Source organism: Colossoma macropomum, unplaced genomic scaffold (genome assembly GCF_904425465.1).
Source record: "Colossoma macropomum unplaced genomic scaffold, Colossoma_macropomum, whole genome shotgun sequence".
Lineage (NCBI taxonomy): Eukaryota > Metazoa > Chordata > Actinopteri > Characiformes > Serrasalmidae > Colossoma > Colossoma macropomum.
In genome coordinates, this window is record NW_023494790.1 from 28,196,117 (window position 1) to 28,224,112 (window position 27,996).

At 39.3% G+C, this 27,996-nt stretch overlaps 1 protein-coding gene across 2 annotated transcripts; it reads left to right on the top strand.

The window, feature by feature from the left end:
* Positions 1 to 17,793: 17,793 nt before the first annotated feature.
* LOC118809525 (glucagon-like peptide 2 receptor) lies at positions 17,794 to 27,980 on the top strand. Of its 2 annotated transcripts, none has more exons than XM_036572930.1 (13): positions 17,794 to 18,443; positions 19,888 to 19,984; positions 20,065 to 20,169; positions 20,581 to 20,702; positions 20,781 to 20,887; positions 21,334 to 21,430; positions 21,645 to 21,804; positions 21,984 to 22,044; positions 22,270 to 22,336; positions 23,797 to 23,885; positions 23,973 to 24,111; positions 24,215 to 24,256; positions 26,815 to 27,980. In XM_036572930.1, the coding sequence occupies exons 1-13, from the start codon at positions 18,348 to 18,350 to the stop codon at positions 27,157 to 27,159; spliced, it is 1,527 nt and encodes a 508-aa protein (XP_036428823.1). In that variant the 5' UTR covers positions 17,794 to 18,347; the 3' UTR covers positions 27,160 to 27,980. The 2 variants fall into 2 exon arrangements, with proteins under 2 accessions (XP_036428823.1, XP_036428822.1); XM_036572929.1 differs by having other exon boundaries at positions 17,795 to 18,443; positions 21,274 to 21,430.
* The last annotated feature ends 16 nt before the right edge of the window (positions 27,981 to 27,996 follow it).

Here is a 27,996-nt window from a genome sequence, read left to right on the forward strand (position 1 = left end):
GCAGATACACAACAGTGTGAAACAAGTGCAGAATATATTACCTTCACAGTGCCAGTAATTGTGACACGTGGTGCTGACAGTATACTTTGCTTTTCAATGCATGATGGCTTACAGGATAAAGAGCTAATCTCGGGAAAGTCCAAAGTATATTTGATTGGCTAAAATGAGGGTAATACAGGTGTTTCATCTAATATAACAGAACATGACTGACAAAAATCAATATTACATTATCTTCAGCATATGTGATCCTACTGTATATAACAGTAGCTCATGCTGAAAGACAGCATTGATGCTCGATATTGGTACTTGCACTGAAACTCGTGATTTGCTGGCTCTGGAGCCTGAATATCTTGTTCATATCATCTGCAGCATTCACAGATGCAATAATAATGCAGCCAATGATAAAATAGCACAACTATGCCACACATTACAAGATCAACTGTGTAGAAAATACTTGGAATACAGCGCATTTTTAAATTTAGGAGATGTTTCAGACTTTTGAGCTTTTCTCGAACAAGGATGAGAGCTGGATTAGCATTAAACAATCCTCCTGACAGTAATGAGCTGATAGATCACTGTCACCGTGCTAAAGGGGGAACAAGACATGAAGAGACTGCTGGTGGGATCGTGCTCCAAAATTTATGAGCACTGTTTCAAAATTCAGTGCCAGGGTGAAGGAGCCTGTCTCAACATCAGACGTTTGACACGTCTCTGAGAAGAGAGCCTAATGTATAAATTATATGACTTAAGTCTGGATCCTAATGATGCAAAAATGAAGTAATTAAGCAACCTCCCCAACTCACTTCATGAAAGAACTGTGCCCTTAAAAGCCATGGACTAGGCAGAGATCATTTCCCTTAAGTCTGACTGTGAACAGTCTTCGAATTTGCTAAATTTCCTCTGATTTATATCAAAAGAATGATCCTAAAAGAGCAATATATGATATGCTTGACATAATAAGCAGCATCAAGATGAACCCTCTCTATAGATACTTATCCATGAGGTGTTCCAGGGCGGTGGAGACGTTGGATATGTTTTAAAAGGTAATGTCTTGCTCCGTCTCCCATATCAGCTGTCTTATGACATGATGAATTCTGGGTGCTGGGAGGCGACGTGCGCACTCCATCACTCAGTATCCACATACCTCACCCTGGCCTTTTGTTATTACTTTACCAATGGGCCATAACCATGGTCTGAGCAGGAATGATATGATGCCAGCACATACAGCCTTGAAATTTCACATGAGGTTCACAGCCTATAAGGATTATGTAAAAGGACATGCATTTGTGTGTGTGCAAACCAATGCTCCATAACACTATTATTAATATTATGAAGTGCCGTCAAGTGATTTCCAACTCCTGGCGACCATATGGATATTGTTCCTCCAGAATATCCTGTCTTTGAATTTGGTCTTAAGGCTTCTGAATGGCTGGTTCATGATTCCTCTGATTGTATTCATCCATCTTGCTGTTGGTCTTCCTTTTTCTCTTTTACCTTCAACTCTTGCAGGCATAATAATCTTTTCCAATGAATTGCATAAAATAAATGTATAAAATAAGATGGAATGAGAAATAAGAATGGAAAAGTAAAGTTCTTTAAAAAGGTCATTTTGTAAACGAGTTATGTAAAGAACCTTTTTTAGAACCTCCAAAGTAAAGTTTCTGTATCCATTAATACTGTACCAGATTTTCTTAGAACTGTATATCAAAGCCAAGTTTGGAAGCTTTATTTCTGAAAAATGAATTCCACATATTTTTCAGATTCCTGCATAATTCAGTAGATGGGATGTAAACAAAGTCATTCAGAGTGGTTTGATGTGAAATGGCTCATTGCAGAGAAATGCACCAACTATTTATTTACAGTGGTGGTGATAGGAACCAGCGATTGCAATGCCTTTAATGCCATTTTGCTATTATCTAAAACAACAAGCATACCTACACATGTCTCCTGAGATTGTATATATATATTGTAGATAATGGTAAACTGGTGACAAAATCTGGATCTGTGGCTTGGAGGTAGAAAGAATATTTAACCATTATGTTTTAGGCCAAAAAAAATATGTTTCAGGCCAAAAGCTTATGTCAACAATTTGGTAAAACAGTGTCTTAATGTCGCAAAGTGTTTACAACCATCTTGTGTGATAACTTTCTGTGATGTTGCTATTCAGACATCTGGTTCCTATCACCACCACTGTGAACAGTTGTGAATCAGTTTCTCTAGAGCAGAATATTTCATATCAAACCACTCCGAATGACTTTGTTTTTGTCTTAATGATAAGATTTTTGAGAACTTTTAGAAAACATGTCCCTTTTACGAGTGTACAGTGGTTTCTGGGACTAATATCATCTGGACCGACTGAATGAACGTTTTGAAGGAAATAGGCTACCTTGTTCTTCATTTGTCTGGGACGACTGAAATATGCCAAAAACAAGAATTGGATTTTAATGCCCTTCAATCCTTTTGTGATTTCACTTTTAATACTAACTCTGAGCTCCCTCAGCTGCCGAGGCATCCTCACCTTACCTTCACTCCTTGTCTGCTTTTGCTCGTCCCACTTCACCTCTCACACAGTCCCTCATGTACCACCACATACTGCTCACACTTTATTTTTTATCCCATCTGGAGAAATCAGACACTGAGGTGGGATAATACTCAAGGACACTACAGCCATCAGTCTCTGTACACCTCTTAATTCTCTCTCTCTCTCTCTCTCTCTCTTTCTCTCTCCCTCTCTCTTTCTCTCTCCCTGTAACAGGATTTATGCTGCTCCCACGCCTGGAACCTGTCAGACCAGCTCTCCTCTGCTGCCCAAGAGAATACAGGCCAGTGAAAACACACCGCAGCCTGGTATGGTTTGGTCATACACACTGTTCACACAAACTGCTCATCAGAGCAGTTTGGTTTTTGATTCATTCTGACTGTTATGCTCTACTGCATGTTTCTAAAATGCAGTATCATCACTGTCGTAGCAAAACCTTGTAACATGATTTTATTTACACCATTTACAAACTTTTCACATACCACTAGAAAAGGTCCACAATTACTTAGAATAAAACGCATATATAGACCTCTGAAGTCGGTCGTCATTGTGTAGTCTGTGTCTTGTTTCCCAAATTAGGAACTCTGGCTCTAGGCTGAATTCTCAATGGGAAAAATTAATAGCATTTTTCAAAAGGTCTCTGACCTGTGGTAAACAATTTTGCAGTACGTACATTGTACATCGTAACACTCACAACTCCACTAAAATACCCAACACAAACCAGCAAGGTTTGTCAAATGTGGTAGTCAGGATGCTTTGGAAGTTTCAGTCTGCAGTCTGAGTAGCTAGTGTGGATATGTAATAGTGTTTGAGTTTAATAATGATGTCATTTCAATGTGCACAGTGTTAGCTTGCTTCTAGCAAGTTTGCTGCATTACTCATATTTCAACTCCTTAATAACCTCGGAATTCAGAGGATTCAGCTATGTTCTGGGGAAAAAGTGTATGTAGGACAAAACATATCTGTGTATGGAAGTAGGGGTGCTGAGGGGGCTGCAGCACTACCAGATTTCAGCATTAAATAACTGAGTTGAAAAGAATAACAGAAAAATACAGAGCAGAACTATTTTGAGCAGAGCAAAGATCCATGTTTGCTTTTTGTATGGTGGTGTATTTTGTATATTGTAGTATCTCCCATTAGATTTGCACATGTAGCTTGACTGCAGGTGTGACAGAAGCACTTTCCACACCTCACATCAACAATCTGACTGGTTGGTGCACAGCTCCTTTGCATAAAACACATCCTACTATACCAGGGGTCGGCAATATGCTGCTCCAGAGTCACATGCAGCTCAATGCCCAGCAGAATTAGATTTTCAGGTAAAATAAAATAATCATCCTTTACAGTAAAATAAACTCTGTTGATCATACTAACACTAAAATGGTCTTAAAGGCTAGAGTTAATGTAGCCTATAACTGCTAATTCACTCTTTAACCCTGAAGATTGGTGCACAGACTGCTAGTCAATGCAGCATTGCAGACAACAGTCTTGCCTAGCTAGTAACTAACAAAAAGGCAAAGAGAGAGATTTAAGACAAACATATTTGGCTTATTTGCGTTTATAAGCACTCAGCTGGTTTCCTGATACGTTTAATCTGCAACAAGAAACTGTTAAACACTAAAAAGTCATGAAGCTGAAGTCAGCTTCTCATTGGCCAGCTTCAGATACAAAAAATCAAACATTGAGAGACAGTTTACAAGAGACTCTTCCACTTTTGCGGAAAAGTATCCTGCTGGAGATGTAAGAAAAGCAACAATAGCTGAGCTACAACTTAAAGCACAGCAAAGTAAATCTGCTTTGTTTATATTTTTAGCCTTTACTAGTAAATTAGCTCTTGGTGTTTCCCACCTTCCGCCCTGGCTCCAGCTCCCCCCACATCCCAGAAGGATAAGCAGCTTAGAAAATATGTGTGTGCAGCAAATTAGCACATACTGAGACATATTGACAGCCAAGACGGTAAAACGGAAATAAATCTCTGTGTCTGTTTAACACATGGCTTGATGGTGATTTTTGAAAAAGGCATTCATTTCTCCTGTGGAGAATCTGCTTAGTATTTCACTGGATGATAGGTGGAGGTGGGAGGGGGAAGGTGAAACACAATATTACTGGTTAATTTTATTTTTCCCTGTCTGCTGGTTTAGAGTGGTGGAAAACAAGAATTTTATCATAAATCATGTGGTATGATGAGTCGTGCTAAACATGAGCAGGGACATGAACTAACAAAGTAAAAATGCTGGATTTCAGGTTGACTTTAACAATGTTTTTCCATCTCCTAGAAAGTTAACATTTTAGAGATGCATGGTTATGGTAGCAACCAAGGAGTGAAATAATTAACCTTTTTAACCCCCTGAATGTCTCAAAATCAAGATTCTATGGGGTCCCTGAAAATAAACGTATTATGATGTAATGCTGTCCATTAGGGTAAATTAGATGCTCAGATACAAATTCAGGGACAGGTGATTGTTTACCTCCTTCTCTCATGAAACAGTGAACTTCTGTCTTTGATACTCTTAAATTCTTAAAACAATGTGCTGCAGCATGTTTGTGAATCTGAAACTAGCCTAATTTCTCAAGAGACTGATGGCAAGAGTGAATTTTTTCTTATTTTTTAAAACTATGGAAGAGTGCATTACTAAACCAGAAAGGAGCATTTTCAGAAGAGGTACTGTTACATCAATCAATGCTGCTATGGCAAGTGAGTTAGCAGCTCAACAACACTGGAGAAGCCAGCCAACATGGGACCTCCTGAATTCCAGAGGGTATTTTACACATTGGTAGCAATAATATGTTGAAACCTCATGACCCTCTTGACTACTGATCTATCTGCACAAAGAAGGTGCCTTACAGCCGATTCAGTAATCAAGGCTAGAATTCTTCAGTCTCCATGACCTGTAGCATCTATGCCCCACACAGGACTGTTGCCAACCTGTCAATCAAAATGATGTACTTAGCCCCCATTTACAGAGTATTGTAATACGCAGACCCAAGACGAATATTAATATTCATGGTTAATTACTTGCTGTCAGCTCTCTAAGGCAACCTAAAATCTTACAGCACCACTTGCGCTGCCCCTTTGCTGAACCATGAATTATGCTTCTGTTTCACCTCTGTCTCCAGACAGCGTTGCCTAATTACATGCCGAGACCTTGGTGTTAATTGAAAGCTGCCCATTTGGGCTGGGTTTTGATTAATCATTCCTAAGCCCTCTTTGATCCAATCTTTGACTCAGTGTGGTTTTCAGTATGCTTGCTGCTGACTGGTTATGGCCGTGACTGTCTCTTGCCAGAGCTTTTATTTTGTGCTTTATAGTCAAATATCAGGTTCTTCTTCAGCTTCAGCTTTAGTGTTTGTGTGGATGTAAAGGTTTTTTGTTACAATACTAACAGCTCATCCCAATGTTTTGGGTTGTACTGCCCTCTGCTGAACAGTACTGCAAAGTGCAGAGTTTGAATGCTATGTATATGTTGCAATGTATATCTAAGCCAGGGCTGTCATGGAAAAGCTTTTCTTGTTTGAATGTGTCTTTAATATTTGGATACAAGCTGAATTTCAAAATTGTAAAGGTTTTAGAATTTGTTCTCATGAGATCATGTGATATTTAGCACTCCATGATTAATCACTTTTAAGAAGAAAAAAACTTTTGAAAACAACGATTTTGAAGAGGAAGACATTGCCACTGTCACAAGGGGAGGCATTGAAACAGAATATAAGTGCAAGTAAAAAGACTGATTTGTTTTTTTGAACAGAAGACAAAAACCCTAAAAAGAAACCACAGTGTAAACACAGGGAAAAAGACCCAAAATAGTGAGGGCTACTTATACTGTAAAAAGACTGGAAACACCTGGGGCTTGTCTCACAAAGCAGGATTTAAGGCTTAGCCAGCTACCTTTAAGCTTACTTTTGTCTAACTCTGGATTTTCTGTTGGTGAATCGGTTTTTATGAGGATATATTGCCATGGAAACTTACACCACATGAGTAACCTTCTCCAGAGCAGGTTAAGTTCGAGATTTCAGATCTTAACAGCTCTTGCTCCAATCAGGGGGAACTTCTGACCAATCAGGGACTGACGGATGTGGAACCCTCTGGTGATTTATTTCTGTGACATCATTTACATAAAGAACATAATTTTTAAGCAGAGGAGGCAAATCATTCTACATAGACATTATCATATAAATCAATTGTAATACTAATAAGCACTAACAGTTCTGCTAATAAACGCATTTTTTACATATGAAAGTACATTTATTTTTCCTTCTTTGAAAAGAGCTGCTCGACTTCTCCTCATGTTTCACATAATTGGGTATTCACCTTAAATGTCATGCTTACATGTGGAACAAATGAGGATAAATCATAGCTTGAGCATCTAAACCTGGACTAACAGAGAAAGTTGTAAACCTTCTTTGTAAATCGAGTTAACTGCAGTTCCATTTGCTTGGATTTGTGAAGCTGAAACGTAGTCCGGAACGCTGTATCTGTTGAACCTCCTTTGTGAGCAGGAGGATTAACAATCTTAACATTAACCTTAAAATGAATAATAACAAGGCCTGACTAGAGAGGAGACATGGGAGGAGACTGGAGAAGGTGGAGTCAGGAATGGGAAACTGTGACACTATCTAGGTTTCCATTCATGTATTTTCATGCGTAATTTGACGTATGGAATTAAAAAGACTTCATGGAAACAACAAATATGGAATAAAATCAAGCAAAATATTAGAAGTTTATTAAGAAATGTGATAAATTACAATGGAAATGCATTTGCTGAAAATCTACTGTAAATGTGAATAACATGGTCATATAACCTAATCTTGTGTTTCCGTTTTGCCCGGCAAGTAACTACCAAACATGACAGAAGGCAGCAGGTACCAGTAAACTATTGAAGAGCTATTCACTGGTACCTGATATAGAAATTAAACCATAATGAAAACTTATTAAGGTAAAAAAACTGTCATGTCAAATGATAAACAGACATAAAGCACCTGGACACTTCCAGAGCCGTTATGTTTGCCGGTGTGTTCTCTCTCCGCACTCTTACAATGTGAAATACAGCCATAAAATGAAAAAGTGGCAATGAGAAGATGCTTAACGTGCTTCACACTAAACATTTCTCTGCAGACTCCATATTTTTCAGCAGTGTTTTTATGAACATGACAGAGTTTTATTTTCTTGAGAGTTGATGGAAACTCTAATTTACATAATGTTTTGTGACATTTCAGTGATTTTGCAAAATTTCAGCTGGATGGAAACCTGGCTGCTGATATAAATTAGGAAATTCATTTCACATCACTTGATCTGGTTGAGATCATTCAGAAAGACTCCTCTAAAAATCTTCATAAGCAACCCCCATAAAGCTAACTTAATTCCTTGTTTTAAAGGGCAAGTAAACAACAGTAGGACAAGTAGGCCCAAAGGATTGACAGCATGTCTGATGCATGTAGGTCTTTTAGCGCTTAGCTGGTACTATAAATCAAGAGTAGGATGAGTTCAGCGTACATCAGAGTTCTAACATTGGTCACTGACGTACGCTGAACTTGTCCTACTCCACTATCTAGTGCTCCCCAGGTGATGTGTGCTCCTTTTGAGTTTTGGTTCCTTTAAGTGTCTCTTCCTTATGCTTTTAAAGAGTTTTTTCCTGCCACTGTTGCCCTCAGCTTGCCCATTAGAGGTCTGCGCTTGAATTTCAAGGAAAGTACTACTAAAAAGTGCTGTAAAAATAAATCCGAAAGGAATTAAATGCATGCAGTGTATCTACTAAAGATCCTCCATCTACCAAAAAGGTTTAGGGCCAAGATTCCCAACCCTAATCTACCACTCTACTTTCATAAAGGTCATCAGGAGAATCTGAATATTTGAAGGAGCAGGGCTGAAGAATGCAGGTTTAGGGAGTTGCCTTCATGTTAAGCATTTACTGAGCCAGTCACTGGGTGGTGCTATGTCAGCATGTACCAGGCATGCCAGGAGCTATGCATGGGGTGAAGTATAGAGCAGGTTGCAATGCAGGTGTTAAAAAGTAGCAGCTGCCCAAAAGATGGACAGCATGTCCGATGCATGTAGGTCTTTTAGCACTTAGTTGGTACTATAAATCAAGAGTTTATTATTCGTATGTTTGAGCACTGACATGTGTGTGCCTGGGAGCCTACCGAAGGAATGCAGTGTTTGTATATGTGAGGGTTGGGCACAGTAGCTGGCATCTGCAGTCCATCAAAATTAGAGACCTCGCAGGGAAGTGCAGTAGCAGCAGACGAGAATACATGTGCCTTTGTTGCCCTATGCTCTTTGGCGGTATTGCGTTTTGTCACTTTGCCCTTTACTTACGCTCGTGCATCAGTCACGTCACATTTGTTCCCTGGAAGTTTGTTCCTCTGTCGTCATGTAATCCTTGAGCTCTTTCTCTCTGTGCTTATAATCCGTGCCTGGTGGATGGCTGCCCACTGTCACACAAGCTTCCGTGTGCAGGTACAGAGGGTCAAGAATGGAGGAGCTTCCAGTAGCTTCCAGGAGCCTACAGCAGTGGGCTCCAATTTTCAGTGGCTTACGTGCATTTCCTTGCACCCTTTCCCTGTTTGCCAAGCAGAGGCCGACGTGACACATGTGGCCAAATGTGGTCATGGTGGGAGCGACTCCACAAACTCCTGCGATCCACCGCTTTGGATGTGGCCCAACGGAGAGAGTCCCATGATTTATGTTGTTTGCATACAGGCGAGCTTGCTTGCATTTTTGAGGGGCTTCGGGATGTGTGTTGATTTTGATCTACTTGTGTTTCTTTCGAGTGTTACATCCATCACCTATGACGTCTATGAGGTAATAAGTGAAGAGGGAGGTGTAAATTCAGCATGCAGAAGCATGTATGTGTTACAGGGCATCCTGCACCCAACAGCTTTGGGCAAGGGCAATGAGTTATTCATGAGCGTCTTCTGTTGTTACGGCAACAACGTCTAAATAAACCCTAAATAACCTCACTAGAAGTATACAGACAAAAATTCATCAGCGACGCTGCAATTTATCAACTAAAGAGTCCCGTTTTGCTTTGAGAACGAGCCCTGTTAGTAGCCAGCCTGTCTCACAATGGTCAGTTGTGAAGAACTGCTGATGACCATTCCCATGATTGTGTTTAACAACAGTCTCAAGTCCCAAGACATTAAATGTGGGTTACATGTCAAAGTATTTTTTGCCCAGCTTCCTTCGCAGAGTGAAGAATGTTGTGTACATGTAAGCGGGGCCAGTCCGGGCTGTGTTTGGTGCTGTACGTGTGGATGAGAGCGCCTTCTGCTTTCTTTCAGGGAGATGTGCAGCTCCACCAGGAGACCTAGTATGAATCATCCGGCGCGCGCAGCCTTATAAGCAATTACTTCATAAGGGCGGTCACACACCCTCACAGGGCAGGGCCCATATTGTCCATTAATTCCCATCGCAGTGGTATGTGACTGCCGGTGACCCTTCAAGTCATAAGCGCTGAAGAAAGAACATTTTCCAGGGAGACAGAAAGGCTTTTGGGGGACAGCACTGGTTTGATCTTCCTTGGCACAGCTGCAGTGGAGAAAACTCAAACATTCTTTGATGCTGAACACGCCACATTTTTTTTTTTCCTTCTTCGTAGAATTTGCGCCAATGTTTCGCAGTTCCTACTTCTTGTATACTTTCCTGTCAGACGAACAGAGATTTAAGATTTTAATGACCTGATGGTTATCAGACAGATGTTCTCTGGAGGAGAGCATCACAGACCTTAACAGCTTGAACCTGAATGACCGCCTTCCAAAATTTAGTTTACAGTTTCTTGCTTTAGAAAGAAAATGGAAGATTGAAACTAATGTCCATTATAAAAAGAAATTTTGCACTTGTTTCTTAGGTCATCAAAGTAATTTGTTGGATGTGAGAAACTCTTACCAAACGGGGTTCATGTTAGGGCAAACAACTCAAAATCTTTCACCCTTCAACCTATGGATAACACTTTACTGAAGGGCAGCATTCTTAAAGCTACATGACACCTACATAAGCCTGCATAAATATTCATTAAGGCTTATTCCAACCATCATCAGTTGTAATAAAGGCTGGTTTTATCTTTTTTGATGACATTTCATCTCAGCATGTGTTATGACAGCTGATGCAAGTGTTACCAAATTATCTTACACATTCAACCCAATGATAATGTTCTAAATGTGAAGGTTTATCCTGATTGGAGACTAGACCCTCCTTCATTATACCAAAAATTATGCTTTACCCAATAATTTAAAGACGGCATAGCCCTAAAGCAGAGAGTAGTGGCCTTCTTCTCAGTATGAGCGGGGTCTTCCATTGCAGCGGGTCGTGTACAGGCTTGGCTCGGTTACTCTCGCTTCCCTCTTGACCTCCGTAACAACCTCTGGGATATAAACAACCACTGGTTATTGCATCTGCTGTTGATAAATAATCTGGTTACAGAGTTAGAAAAAAAACTTTCCTTGGAGCAGAAAACTTCTTTCAACAGTTTAGTGATGGTTCATCGTCCACCACTGCATAAATATATCACCCAGTGATGAAGCCTCCACTCAGCCAACTGAGTGTCCATCTATCTACGGGGACAGACGTGTATTTTAACCCTAAACATAGCATTACTGTAGAGGGATGAAAGTAAATGAACGTGAACAGGCACAGTTATTCACTCACATTGTTTAGATGTCTGGCTTTACTATTTGTGTGAGGCAGTCCAAATATAAGATTCATCAAGCTTGACGAATGACTACTACATTTTGACAGCTATTTGAATCAAATGTTCTCTCATCCTTGCATTTGAGGTGGGTGCATTCGTCAGGCCCAAAAGCGCCAATAAACTTATGGCCCCTTCAGCATCGCTCATAAATTACTCCCTCTAGATTGCCCTGCCACGCACGTAGCAGGGAGGGTGGCGACAAATTAATTTGCCATTAAGTGAATAATAAATTGCCAATGGATCTGGAGAGAAATCCATCTTGGCTATGTTTCTACTTTCACAATGAGGGCAACCGTGGTTGGGATTCAGAAGGCAGAGAGAGCCGAGCGCTTTTTGGCCTCAGGGACAGGGAGACTTCCTGTTAATGAGATTTTGGGGAGGTGAGAGCAGTGTCACTGCCGGATAATTCCACCTGAATGACTCATTTTGTCTCCCTCCGCCACCGGCCACCAGTCAGAGCCCAATCAACTCTTTATTGGAGGGCTAGGCTGATTTCATCTTCTCCTCCATAGCAGGCTGCATCACTTTCTAAGGAAGTGAGAGATGGTACGAGGAAGCAGGCTCTTAATCATAACACCTTACACGTAGACTTCATAGAAAAAACATTCTGTCCCACAAATCACCTGGAGTAAAACAAGATGAGGGGGGAATTCAGAAACCTTCTACGAAGCCCAGAGGTGTCTACAGCAGAGTGATAAGGTGGAGAAAGGCGGTGGCCCCCGTGCCCCTGGCTTCTGTTGCTGGTGTGCCTTGTTGACCAAGGCTGGACAGGATGTTCAGAGACCTGTTTGTTTTTCCTGCTTGGCCTGGACATGCACAGCCACTTTCTCCCCTCTGCCGGGGGCCAGCCATCTCTCTGCAGCACTCTCAGAATGTAAATAGAGGCTGGAGTCATGCGAGTGCTGCTGCCCTGAGCGTCCGTGCGCAGCTTCGCCTGTTTATCAGAGCTAATGACCACACTCAATTTGCCAGAAAGCAGATCTGATCAAAAAGCATAACCGATATGCGGATGACGCGGGAAAAAGGTGCTGTCATCTATTCCAATGTTTTTCCAATTGTTAAAAGGTACGCTGAGTATGCCAAGCGCATTTTCGGCTCTTAAATTTGTTGAATATTTAGAAAAATAAATGCAATATGGGCATAAGAGGTAGAGGGCAGATAATTGGAATGTTTTGGTTTTGTGATGGGCCATATTTCCAACATTGTGAGCAAAGCCAAAGGTACAATTGATCTAGCTCCTACTGACTGGATTCTTCTTTACCTTACTGCTGTTATTAGAGCTGTAATTCAGGCATTATTTTTAACCAATGCATCAATTCTAAAGGTAAGCAACTGTCAAAAAAAGGTACATATATCGATCTCTATCATGAAACAACAATTGATCAGTTTCACACATAATTTATACAGACACACAAATCCATCCATTACACCTGGTGAGAGGAGGATGACGTGTTCAGCCCTGAAAGACGCCACAGCCATCCAATGCAAGGTGCCCAAAAGAGCATAGAAATACTCAGCTGGTTCTCTCTAGGTGGGTAGGATTGCCCTCCTCTTTCTCCCCATCATTCAATGCAATGGGACTGCCTACGACTAAACTGAGAGGAAATATTAGAACAAAAAACATTACTGAGAGGAAATATATCACCTCAGGTCACAATAACATTTAAAGAATTACCAAATATTAAATTGTTGCTTTACAAACTGAATCCTGAGGTCTAATGTTATTGTTGCAGACGAGGCTTCCAGGCATTTGTCAGCTATTTTATGTTCTACTGCTTGAAGATGTTCCCTTGCCAGTAGTTCATGGTTGTGGTGGCAAACCCCCCTATAAAACAGTCCTACGGTGGAACTGGCTTCATCTATTATTGATCAACATTTGCCAACAGTTTAACAGAAAACAGTACATTATTGTTAGTGTGCAAATGTTTTCCCTGTTTGCACTGGGTAAGGAGTGTAACTGCTCTCGTTTTATAGGTTCAACAATTAACAAAATAAGGATAAAAAACAGTTCAAAGTTGCAAGCAAAACACACATACAGCATTCTAATGGCTGAGCAAACCAAACAATTTATGTATTCAACAGGCAGCCTGTTTAAATTTCCCAGATACCACCTGTCTGAATTACCAAACACACTCTGACCCATTTACAGCTGGCCATAAACATTATGAAGCTGGGAGAAGACGGAGAAGATTCCCCCCAAACAAAGTCATGTGTTTACCAAACGTGTGAAACACCATTGATTTTTTAACATGGGGTGGTGAAGTACTAGTGGGTAATTTGGAAAGAGGTACAGCCCACATGTAACACTCTTGTGCTCTTACGATTTATAGTATTTATGGGATGTTCTGAAGCATTTCCTCCCCAGGGCATGGAATTTTACAGGACATCAGTGAACTAAAGTTCAAGATTACACAAACTGAATGTTACTAGTTGGCTACATATCCCAGTGCTATGGGAATAATACTTACATTGCTTTTGTACACATAGCATAAGCATAATATATGACTGCTATCTTCAGAAAACTCCATATTAATAAAGTGACTGTATATGCGGGCATACTTTTGTTGTGTGATTGTACTGTATGGGGAAGCCATGCATTGTTAGCAGATACATTGACATAAGTGTAGAACATGCCTCTGTCATCAAGGCATTTTTTTTTCTTACAGATGATTAATGGCACTTTTGCACATTAAGTAATGCAACTCACTGCTTAAGCACTGCTTTAAACTAATTAAGTTTTTGAAACACATCACAGCAAACCTAAGACTAGCTCTGATTTAATCAAAGAAGAAAGTTTTATTCATTCCAAAACACTGGAAAATAAGGGATTAACATACGAGTGGCAATATATGAGTGCCAATATATGCTTTCGGTTAAACAGGAGACCGTGTCACTTAGACTGTTATAAACTATTATAAAGCTTAAGGGAAGTTGTAATGCCATTTTTTCACTCCATGTGTAAATGCCAGCTGCCTTTTACATTGTACAATAATTTGATAATGAATGGATCACTAGAAATTATGACTTAGTATTTAACTGAAAACAGGACAAGATATTAAATGCAACTTCTATGTTCGTTGTAAATGTATGGTCATTCTAAAATTGATGCTTGCAACAAGTACCAAAAAAGATGGGACAGAGCAATGTGAGACTAGAAACATTACAAAATGTTCAAAAACATCTTAAACATGTGAAGCAATAATGCTTGGGTATGGCACATCCACGAAGGGCCCGGCCCTTTATGAGCAAAGTTTGACCAAGGCTCGCCTCTGCCAAAAAATGTGTCAGTAAATAATCCAATAGTATAATATGATCAAAGAATTAGGGAATTTGGAAAAAAAAATCTAGGTGTAAAGGGCAAGATTGAAAACCACAAGCGAATGCTTGCGACCTTGATTCCTCAGATGGCACTGCATGCTTCTGTGATAGATATCACCACAAGGGCTCAGGAATACTTTGACAAACTATTGTCATTAAATCCTGTTTGTTGCTGCATCCATAAATGCAAGTTAAGACTGTACTCTGATAAGGCAACCTTTCAGAATGTTTATGGAATGGTCATCATGCTCTCCGAGCTAAAGAAGAGAAAGACCATCCAGACTGTTACCAGTGTAAAATTCAAAAGTGAGGTCTGTCATGGTATGGGGGTGTATCAGTGCCCATGGGATGGGTAACTTGCACGTTTGTGAAAGCACCATTAATGCTAAAAGATATGTACAGATTTTGAGGGAACATACGCTGCCTTCTAGATGACGTCTTTTTCAGAGACGTCCATGTTTATTTCAGCATGACAATCCCAGGCCACATTATGCATGTATTAGAATGGCTGTTTAATCGGAGAAAGCGGGTGCTAGACTGGCCTGTATGCAGTCCAGACCTGTCTCCCACTGAAAACTTGGGGCACATTATGAAGCTTAAAATAAGGCAATGAGAGCCCATACGGTTGCACGGCTTAAGATTTATGGTAGAAGAATGGCAAAAATTTCCACTTTCAACACTGGATTGGTCGGTGTCTTCAGATCCCCCTAGCTGTTAACACAATGGAGAACATGCTCCTGTCCCAACTTTTTTGCAGTCACTAAATTTGGAGAAATTTAGAAAAGTTTAGCAAGTTCATATGGTAGAACATTAAATATCATGATTTTGTACTGTTTTTAATGTAATGCAGTGAAAACAGAATTTACTATTCACTGCTCACTGTTTTATTAGCATTTATATACTGTCTCAATTCTTTAAGGAATTGAAGTTTGTACATTGAAACGAACAACATTTCTCTTATAAAGTTACCATTTCAGAGAGGTCTGGTTATGACAGTGATGATAAGGATGTGTGCCATTTTCAAAATCATAGAGGCAGGGGAAATTAAAAACTCTTACTGTACACAATAAGACACCAATCAAATGCTGCTTTGTTGTCGCTGTTGTAAGAAAACCCCACAGGTTTTGATGAAGATCTGTTATTTTCTGCTGTTGCAGGCTCTGTGACACAGGCTACCATCTTTGGAACTGCAGCATTATTAGGCCTATTTCGGGGCATTAGAATGCATTCCATACATGCATTTTCTGCCACATGGTAATCGTAATGGACAAATGGATTGCAGGTTTTGATGAAGAGACTCTGGTTTCCGTGTAGATTTATGGTCCTCCCCATTTGTTTTTTTTTTTCTGTTCTGCTTTGTGTATCCGCTACACATCTTGACCCCAAGACAGAGATCATGGGAAATTTCTTAAGTCTCTTTCAGTCTTCTGACAGTCAGCGATATTGCAAGTGCAGTGTCCATTTTGTTTACATCTCTAGTATGCACACAAATCAAAAGAGAGGATGTTGATCCCTTAATGTATGACTGAGAAATACTAAATTCCTAAAGACAATGGTGGCGTGAGCAGCTACACATTTAATATGAAGCTTTTTTTCATTGCTTATTATTTTCTAATGCTTAATGTCTATCATATATACAGCATGACCATTCCTTAAAATGTGAGCATCTTTGTCTCTGACCATTAAAAGACAGAGTTAAACTGGCACTTACAAAATCATTACCAAAAAGGCCTTGAATTGGATTACAGAAATGGATGCATTGTCATATTTCCCCTTTCTAGAGACTTAATCACCATCTGAATAAAAACATGATTATTTCAGCAGATGATTCATTACTAATCACAGTGACTTGTCACTGCTATACATATATCAGTCTTTAAGGATTAGGACTGCAGACTAACAGGTGATGGCCATGTCTGATTTAAAATCAGCTGAAAGACCTGGACTGATCAGAAAACTTAACTGAGGTTATTCAGTCAGGCTATATAGGTCTATATTATACATTCCTCAGGCTATATTCCTTTTCTTAATACCTAACCTAAAGTTTGTAAATGAGGAAAAGCTTAAAAGGTATGAAAAAGAAGACAAACAACAATATAAACCACAACTAAGAACAAAATTAAAAAATCTTAATTTAAATCTCTTTTTGGCTTGTTTCTGTTAAGAATTAGAATATCATATCCTGTAAAGGAATATGGCTATTCTTCTGGTCCAGTATAACAAAGTTGGTAGACTGTGGTCCCTCTTGTACCGCATGTTCTTTAGTCCGTTCCCAGAAGCCGAATAAAACCATAAAGAGTGGGAATGCACCACCTGGTAGAGGTGAGGGAGGTTACATGTTGATACTTTTATGTTTGCGCAGCTCTCACTGAATTAAGATTAAATTGACTCACCAAAAAAAGAGTAACACATCCTGAGATGAAAGGTTTCTCATGACAAATTACTGTACAGTTACACAAGCTAATCACTTTTCCATTTGTTCCATTAGTACAATGCCTCATGTCTGCCCAAATTGAGTTTTCTAACAGTTGGCAAAAAAACAATTAGGTGGTAATGCACTGCGACGCTAATTAGTCAAAATGATTAAGTATAATGTATGAATGCATTTTGCTGTTATTCTTATGATGAAGCTGGTGCACAGAGAGATGCAGTGTAAGCTCGTCTCCAAAACACTGTGCTCTAGACTAAAAGACAGTTGTCTCCAGTGATGCAGAGAAGAGGCGTCTGGGTTTTTTATTTGTTTTATCGGGGGAAATGGCCTGCTTTGATGCTAATGCAATCATGCTAATGTGACCCTGAGTGGAGCCCAGTGTACATTTACAGAGAGCTCACTACCATATACTGTTACTGTCACCAGGTTAAATCTATGGCTGATGTTGTGGACAGTAATAAAGTGGAATCTAATACAAGCCTCAGAGTAGGGTCATTTTGAACAAAAGCCTAAGTATACAGAGCATAGGTCACTCTCATTACCTGCAAACCACTTCTGTGAGCAATATCAATTTAGCATAATTAGTGCATCCAGCTGTGAAGTCTAAACTACGCTGGCCAAAATAGTTCCTCATTCAGTAGCGCAATGTCTATATATAAATAGAAAAACTGTCTGGGAATGTGGAAAAGATGAGAAGTATTTTCTTGGCTGCGCTTGAACGAATGATGATCTGTCAAGTTAAGATTGCATTACCAAGTGTCCAATGTGAGGTTACTGTTTAGACTGAAATTTATTTATCTCACTAAGGATGAAGCACAGACCCTGTACTCGGTATTGGCTGTTATGATTCAGAGGTACAGCACTCATAACATCTGAGTGCCACATTACAGTCAAAAAACCCCCCTCCGCAAATACGATTCAGATTTGATGTGTGGGCTTTGGGTTGGTGATTGAGTTTTACGATGCAGGTTTGCTCTTTTTTGTCAGGGCACTTCCCCAGCAAAGTTACCCGTCGAAGGTTGCCTTATCTTGATTGGTTGGGGAGGGCCAAGAGGGGAGCAGTCAGTGAGTAAAGAAACACAGACATTCGCATTTGGAGACTGGGTGGCTGAAGAGCCAGGAGTACATGAACATCCGTCCACAGAACTTCAAAGACTTCCGAACATAACTCACCAACCAAACTTCTACTGGAGAATATTGACATCAAGGATATCCAGGTCAAGTCGGGATAAGTTGGCGTACAACCGACAGCAAGTTTGGAGTGACCTACTCAGGAGCTTCCTTCAGGAAAGGCTGAGGGCATGTTGGAGGCTTCAGGGATGTAGTGGTCAGTCATGGTGCGCTGTTAGCCTAGTAGGGAGGTGAGCGGTGACCCATGTCCACTGTTTCGTCTCCTCAGCCTGTGAGCAGGCTGGCAGGCTGGGGCACCATGTTGCTCTCCGCTCTCCTTCTGCTGCTCTCTATCCCAGGGGTAAGTGAAAATACCCTCGACACACTCAACACCATGCAGAACCTCAGCTTCAGAATGTTCCTCTAGAACATCTAGAATGTATCATCAGCATATCATTACTGTTGTAACCAAATTTTATTTCTGTGAAATGGTCATGTTCTTAAGACAAAAATGTTCTTAACTTGATGTATCAAGGTATATTTTGTTTCTGTTGGTTCTTTTGTCTTACCATGTTTAATGTACAGCATAGCTGGTGTTTTTTTTTAATTCAATGTGACAGTCATGGTATTCTATAAGCTTTTCCACAGTATGCCTGGTCAGGGGCCCTGGGGTAACCTTCTACGTGAGGTCCTGTGTTTTCTTTTTTGAGAAAATATAAAATGAAAAACACTCTAAGCGTGGTATCCTATAAAAGTGTCAGGCTTTGCATGTTCATTCTCTTTGCGAAGGGTTGAGTGCAGGTATAATTCAGATTTTACGCTCAAGTCATTATTCACATACATTAATCATTTTAAGATGCAAAAAAAAAAAAACAGTCTCACATGGAAATATCCATGTTAATCTTGTTTGATTTATGTAAAACACATACTGCAGAACTAATATACTTTTACAAGTTGTGGCATTCATTAAAACATCCTCATAAAAGTTTGTTATCAAATCAAAGAATCTTCTAAAATGTACATTGAAGTGAAAAGCTGAGCAAAGTTTAGAAAATCATGTCTTTTTCACAGTAAGGTGAATCTATCTCAGCACTGTGAGGAAACAAAAACACTGCAGACATCTGCAGACGTGCCCTTTTGTGGACGAACCCCAGGTCTTCCCTGCTCAGTTGTATAATTTTACATTTTTCATAGACGCGGTCTGGCAAATATTTGGTGAATGGCTACAGTGTGAGCAAACGGTTGCTAGGCTGGGAGCAGGCAGCAAATGTTAGGTTCAGCTACTTAACTGCACACACTTTCTCAAACACCTTTGACAACAAACATGATTCTGTGATCTTACTCATAAAGACCTATTTTTATATATATCATTACCAGTGTGATGATATTTAACAAGACATAAAATCCAGAGAAAAATGAGTTTAAACTTTACAATAACAGCTTGTTTCATGCTCATACACAGTGATTAGATATATCTGTTTTGATACATACTCAGAACTCATTATTATTGTGAGTAATTGTTAATAAGTAATGGATATTAATTGCAAATGTCTTTGCATATTACTTCAATGGATGAGTTAGAATGCATATGCAAGCTCTCTTGAAGCAAAAATCTTTAAACACTGCCATCTTGTGATCAGACATAGTTAAATAAGTGTAGCTGTAAACCAGTTGTTTTTTTGATAAATTGAATTACTGTGTCAGAATGTGACGATGTACAGTATTTTGGCTGATATGGAAGAAAATGCATGTCATTTTTGAAGATAAAGTAAATTGTTTTTGTGTTTGAACTGTACTTTTTGAAGGTCTCTGGTTCCATACTCGAAGATTTGATATATAAACGTGCTGAATATCAAGAAAACTGTACAAGAACCCTGGCAGCCACCCTCCATACTGTAACTGGTGAGCAAAAGCAACCAAAGTCCATACTTTTAATCCAACAATCAATTATGTAAGTTATCCACTGTAAACTCTTTTTTAAGGAATATACTGCAATGGGACATGGGACGCTTTTATCTGTTGGCCACATTCATCTCCTGGGATCGTAGCAGTACCCTGCCCTCCATATTTACCATGGATCAAAGAAGGTACACCACCCTATCTGCTCTTTCACATAAAAATACTCATCAGAAAGCTCAAGATCATTTCTGCCACAGTGTGTTTGTTACGTTTGTTTTCATGCCCTGTCCATGTGGTCACTGGAGAACACTGCCATCACAACGGAGTGACTCATGACTGCTCTGCATAAGATTTTCATAGGTCAAAACAAATCATGTGACTAGGCAATGACCTCAGAGCCTGACAGTGATTCATTGATATCATGATTCTATTTCACTCAGTTAAAAAGGGCAACAAGTACTGATAAGTTACAATTGGAATCATTGTCTGTGTCTAAGAATATCAAGTTACTGTCTTAAAACAGACTTTAAAAAGTACTTCTGGAAAGGTGCCTAATGAATAAATTCTGCTTTGTGTGTAATTCCACACCCCTTCTTCAGGTTCCTCAGGAAATGCATATAGGATTTGCACAATCAATGGGACCTGGAAAACTGAAGAAAATTCCAGTTTGGCGTGGCGAGATGAGTCAGAATGTGAAGACTCTGACTTTTTCAAAAATGAGGTAAATTTTGCTTCAGCACAAATTAAGGTTTCTTCCATATATAAGCTTGCAGTATAGCTTACTTGTTTCATAACACAGGAAGATGAGATATTTCGCCATTCGGTGCTGAGGATTCTTTCCATTGTTGGCTACTCATTGTCCTTGGCTTCCCTCTCTCTGGCTGTGCTCATTATGGGCCTGTTGAGGTGAGTTCCACAAGGTTCTGTCCTGGGCCCAACTCTGTTTAATGTTAAATACGTGATGTTGATGCTGCTTGAGAAAAGCTGACTTCAGAAGACATGCATATGACGTATGATTGTTAAAGCCATTTGGCCCAATGTTTCCTATCAAATTGTGACCATATGATTAGATTTACCTTCATACCTTGATGTTATTTCCAAGTAGCCTGTTCTGGCATGATCTTGTTCTGAAATACTGTCGCCTGTCTCCTGACCTGTCATTTGTTCTTCTGGAGTCTACTGCTGGCTCCGGTTATCTGATCTACCTATTATATTGATCACAGACAAACCATGTTAATCGTATTCATCACAGACTAAGCATGCGATGGATGATCTTTATTTTTAATTTTCAGGAAGCTTCACTGTACGAGGAACTACATCCACATGAACCTCTTTGTGTCATTCATGTTTAGAGCAATGGCAGTCATTACTAAAGAAATTGTATTCTACATCATGTACTCCAACGTGCCCAAGGATGAAAATGGATGGAACAGCTACGTGGATTCAACAGTACTGCATAATTTATACGTTTCCTGTTGTTATTAGTATTGCTAATTGAGACCAATTTACAGGGAATTAAGCATATACTTAGTGTGCAGAACACCACATTCTATGAAGACATGTACATGTTTAGTTAATATAATTAATAACCATACATAGAAGAGCCAAATGTTCATACACTCTCAGTGATAAAAGTCATTAATAAAAATTATCATCCTCCCAGATATCTTTGGTCTGCAAAGCCTCCAAGGTGTCCATGCAATATTTTGTGGGGTGCAATTACTTCTGGCTCCTGGTGGAGGCAATATTTCTCCACACGCTGCTCTTCACTGCAGTGTTGACCAAGCGGAGCCTACTGAAGAGATACATGCTGGTAGGATGGGGTAGGCCTATTTTTGATCCATACAAATAGCACACAGCAAATGGCTATCATTATGATGCACAATTCATTTATTTTGTCTATAAATATATTTTTATTTTTTAAATATTTTAATGTATGCAATTTTTCTTTTTTATCTTATGTATTCTATTCATTAATGATGTTTTCTTTATTTTCCTTTAGGAACACCGGTTTTATTTGTGGCCCCTTGGACAGTGGTTAAAATACTATATGAAAATAAAGGGTAAGCTTATTTACAGGTAATATAAGTAAGCATTACTGTTTTCTCCATTATTTTTTGCGAATAATACAAAATATCCTGTTTACAAGAAATCATACAGGATGTAGAACATAACCTTACTTTGAATGGTGTACTAAGGGTTTATTCTTTATATACATTCATATAAATTAATATAAATTGGTATATTTTATTTTTAAGTATTGACAGTTTGGTTTCTTTTTTCCAAAGCTGCTGGTTCATTATCAACAGGTGGATTTGGTGGATTATTAGGGCTCCAATTACACTGTCAGTCCTGGTGAGTGTTACATTGCACATTATACAGCAGAAGGTCATTGTCATTGCAGTAATGTAAGTTAGCAATTCCATAATGGTCATTCCAAAAATGTGCTTAGAGGTTCAATCTATGATAATTCTGCCAACCTCAATTCCAAAAAACTATGTGCAATGCAAGTAAAACAGAAAGTAAATGCTGTTTGACCTATATTAAATTTAATACAGTCCAAAAACCTGTAAATATACACTCTAAATTCTAAATGTGATGCTTGCAACACATTCTATAAAAGTTGGGACAAAAGCATGTTTCCCATTGTGTTACATCACCTTTTCTTTCAACAATACTTTTTAATCATTTAGATGGACTGAAGACACCATTTGATTAAATTTTGAAAGCAGAATTTTTTCCAATCGGTCTTCAGCTGTGCAACTGTACGGGGCTTTCATTGATGTATTTTGTGCCTCATACTGCATTTTCAGTGGGAGACTGGACTGCAGACAGGCCAGTCTAACAGCGCTTTCTGAGTATACAGCGATGTTGTTGTACCACCTGCAGAATGTGACCGGTCAGACCACGTGTCAGTACATTTCATAGCCCAGAGAAGTCAGCAGTGTTTCTGGACATTGCTGACACATGGTTCCCACTGTGCATGGTACAGTCTTAAAAAAGGTGTTTATTGACAAAGGTTTGTCAAAGTATTCCCTGACTCATGTGGTGATATCCATCAGTGCTGTCTGAGGGATCAAAGGTCTTGTGCATTCAGTTGTGGTTTTTGGCCTTGCCCTTTACACAAGGACAAATTAAAGAAAAACCTTAGGAAGATATTGGTGAATGAGGCCCTTTGTTCTTAAACTGCATTATTCACTGATGCATTTTTTTAGCAAAATGCTGAGCCTCGACCCATTGTTGCTTATAAAGGACTAGACCTATGCTGGATGCTTTTTTGAACATTTTACAACCTTCCTGGTCTTAAATTGGAATGTGTTCCAGACATCAATCTCAGAATGAGTGCATATTTACAAAAAACAATGTAGTTGAGGAGGAAGAACATTCAGTAGCTTGTCTTTGTACTGGTTTTGTTTAAATAAATACAGTCAAAGTGGATTTAGAAGTCACTACTCGTTCCTCATACTTGTCCAACCTTTTTTGGAGTTCAGGTTTGTAGTATTGTGTGGCGAGATCAGTCACAAAGCAAAGTCACAACATGAAGTTTGTTACAGTATGATGAGGATTTCATGGCAGTCTTAGAAACCCTGTGCTGCTTTGCCACATGCCATCATGCGTTTCATGCTAGTTACAAACTGTAACAAGAGGAACCCATATATATGCGGTCATGGGTCATGGCCCAAATTCTGAGAAGTTCTTCATCAGTGTCCAGCACTGGCTCTGACCCGTGATTGCACAGTACATTGAAGTTAGATGTAAATAGGACAATACATAAGGTCATACGGATGGTCCTCAACTTCTTCTTCGTTTTTCAGGTTATTTTCTGTATATTTCTCAAAATCATAAAACTTCTGCTGTCGAAGTTAAAAGCTGACCAAGTTAAGTTTACAGATTACAGATACAGGTATGGCATTACAGGCATTAGTTGCTATGGCTTGGCTCATTGATGATTTCAAATTTCATAGAAATTCTTTGTTCTCCTGTCATGCAGTTTAGCCAGAGCTACACTGGTGCTGATCCCACTGCTTGGGATCCATGAGATTGTGTTCACAATAATCATAGATGAAACCATTCAAGGGAAACACCGCTATGTGCGAAACTTCATCAATCTAACCCTGAGCTCCTTCCAGGTAATATTTAACTCTGATTGTTATCTGATTGTTATCTCTTTGAAAAACAGCTGTCTGTCTTTGTGAATGTAATCAGCCTAATTATAGTGTTTTGTTATATCAGGGCTTTCTGGTTGCTGTCCTGTATTGCTTTGCCAATGGAGAGGTAAGTCATTGGAACTTATGTTAGCGTATGTGCTGCTTTAGCAAACACAAATTGCTAGAAATGGGACAACTTTACTTTTTTTTTAAACGTTATACACTCAGCCAGTCACTTTATTAGAAACATCTATCTTGTTTCTCCACTTTGCTGGTGTACAGTTTGAGACTGTAGGTTGTTGCCTCTTGATGCACAATTTAGCAACCCTCCAGCCCTTCAGTATCTGACCACAGGACCAGATATTACTGGGTGGTGGACCACTCTCAAAAAAGAAGCGACATTTTTAATTTCTTTTGTTTTCCAGGAGTAATTAGTAATGTAATCCCAGGACGGTTTCCAAGAACTTGTAACTAATTACTTTTTTGAGCGATTTCTTCAACACTGGAGCTATCTATACTAACATTAATGCTAGCATTATTTATGGTCTGCTGAGCCTCTGCAGTACTGCCTGAAAAAAACAAACTTTGAGAGTGTAGCAAAAAACTTGCTTTTCCTCTTTGCTACTTTGACTTACAAGAGCACTTACATTATAACTAATCACACTATGTTCTCTGCTGCACTCGGATAACTTTTATTTGATTTTCTCTCTCTTAACACCCAGAAAATCACACTAAAGGACCTCCTCTCTAAAATGTAGATAGTGCGTACTTCATACCATTCTATCCTCATGCAGCTGTCATCACATACATGGAACAGTCCATTATAATCATAATCAGGGGGTTGAGCTGCATTGAAATTACTGAAAAGAACTGCTATAATCAGAAATAACAGCTATTTTTATAATGTATATTTTGTGACTGCGGACCTTGCCTTGAGTAGGGAAATGATGAGAGAAAGGGAACTCGGCTGGAGTTGCCTCTGCAGGTTGCTGGAAGGCTGCACCGTTCATTGGAGATTGAGTGCAGGCATAGAGATAAAGGAGGAGAAAGGGAGGTGGTGGGGTGCGAAATTTCATTACAAGATGGAGAAGAGAAGTAAGGGTATTTGTAGGATGTAGGAAGTGAGAACGAGGAGTTTAAGGCACGGTCTTTCTCCGAACTTCAGTTATTCTATAACTCTCTCTCTATATATATACAGTGCCCTACACATATATTTGCAACCCTAGTAAACATGGGCAAAACAGGCTGTAAAAACATTCCTTATTACTTATCATTTTGATCTTTCATTTGAAATATTAACAAAAATCTAACCTTTATTTAAAGTACAATGATTGAAGGAAAAACCTAAATCTTATCAGGAAATATTTTTCTCATATCTGTGTGTGCCACAATTGTTGGCACCCCTTAATTTAATACTTTGTGCAGCCTCCCTTTGCAAAGATAACAGCTCTGACCTTAATGAGGCTGGAGAACACATGGCAAATGATCTGAGACCATTCATACAGAACCTCTCAAGATCCTTCAGATTCCAAGGTCCACACTGGGGACTGTCCTCTTCAGCTTATCCCAAGTGGTTTTCTATGGAGTTTAGGTCAGGGGACTGAGAGGACCATGGTAAAACCTTGGTTCTGTGGTCAATGAACCATTTTTGCATTGATTTTGAGGTGTGCTTTGGATCATTGTCCTGCTGGAAGATCCAAACTAAGGCCCACTTTTAGCTTCCTGGCTGAGGTAGGATTTTATTGCTGATTTTATTTCTGCTGGAGTCTGTGATACCATGTGTCTGAATGAATTATCCAGCAACATCACAGATACTTCACAGTTGGGATGAGGTACTTTTCTGCATGACTACTTTTGAGTCCATGCTAAACTCACCTCTGGTGTTTGTTGCCAAAAACCTCTATTTTGGTCTCATCTATCATTTATCTGGACTATAAAACACCATCCCACTGAAAGTTCCAGTAATGTTTGGCAAACTGTAGGAGCTTAAATTTGTTGGTTCATGACAGTAGAGGCTTTCTTCTGGCAACTCTCCACAAACAACTTGTGGTAATATAGGTGATGTTTGATTGTGGTTTGGGGGATGTTCTGCAATTCCCAATCTGTGGTCCTTGGAGATACTTTGTCTACTCGTACTATCCTCCTAACTGTGCGTGGGGTCAGTATAGACATACATCCTCTTCCTGGCAGATTCTTAACATCTCCAGTTGTTTGAAACTTCTTAATTATTGCCCTGGTAGTGGAAATAGACATTTACAACTCTTTATAGCCATTTCCTGAATTGTGCAGCTCAATAACCTTTGGTCGCACATCATTTCTGTTTTCTCTGGTCTTTCTCATAACGATGGATGACTGAGGGAATTTGGCCTGCATTTCATCTTATATGTATTCCCCAGTGTATGTATTCCTTTTTGGAAAAGGGTTCTTCTATTGTTATCATGTCAGGCTTGTAACAGTAGAAACCCTTTGCTATATAGAACCCTTTTCAAAAAGGGAAGAATGCATTCATGATGCAAAGAACCCTTTAATCATGCAAAGGGTTTGTTAAGTGTTCATGGTTCTATATAGAACTATACTAAACTACACTAAACTTTACTAAAGAACCCTTAAGTGTGGGTAACATGAGTTGTTTTGATATGAATCCGGTCCTTAGTAACAGGGTTTTTGGATGATTTGTTTTTCCAGGTCCAAGCTGAGCTGAAGAACAGGTGGCAGGTTTACCTCTTTGCAAACCACTTTGAGGTTCACAACTGCTTCACCCGCATACACCCCAAACACTTATGGAAGAAGTCACGGAAGGCACCAAGGCACCCCACAGACCACAGTGATTCGTATGAGGAGGGCAGTCACGTGCCCACACGTGATCAGGCTCAGCTGACCCAGGTGACTGTCCAGTCAGCAGTAGAGGAGGTGTCCTGTGCCCGGTGCACAGGCCTGGAGTTCTACACCAGGAAGAGCCTGTCCAGCTCTGATGGAGAGATGACTTTGGGTGAGACAATGGAGGAGATTCTGGAGGAGAGTGAATTTTAACATCCTCTTTTTGCCTCTGGCTCTTTCACAGACTGCACAGGGCAGACTTTCGGATCTGCCCTGAGATACAAACATTTTGTACCTTAAGATGTAGATTTCTTTTTGCCAGTAAAAATGTGTAGGTTTTTTGATGCTTGTCTCGTCTACAATATGTATATGTTTAGAAGGACAAGTCAGCATCAACTGATGGTGAAAAGTATGTATGAAACTATTTTCTTGATTTCATTTGAACATTTTGCAAAAAGGCCAGTATATTCAGAAATGACCAAATTATATTTTGAGGAAAATGTGAAATAGATAATGATTCCAACATTCTTTGTAGTTTTCAATCAAAAACAAATTTTATTTATTCCCTGTTACAAAACAAAGGACATGCACCTCTAATGGGATTCAAACAGAATTGTACAGTAAAGTAAAGCCAAACAAAAGACCAGCATACTAGTGGAGGGAATGGTTGTAAGTAGAAACTGTGAATTTCATGTGTAAAGAGTTTTTACTCATAATGGACTATTTGTATTGTAGACGTTATATTGTAGATGTACAGTACCTTAAGTCTCTCATAATTGAGCCACTTATAAAGATCTTTCTATAGCATAATTAATACAAATTGGGTTCAACCCTTAATGTACCCATCTAGCATTTTTAAACATTGTGCTTTGTCTTATAAATGTTGTTATATGAAGTCTGAAAACAATTTGGAGAGCAAACATAATATTTCATATATTCCAGTGTACGCTCAATGTAGCCAAAGTCTTGTTTTGTATACTTTGTGCATAAATTATTGGTATGAACAGAAATAAAAAGTAAAGAAACAATCAAAAGATCAAAAACATTTTA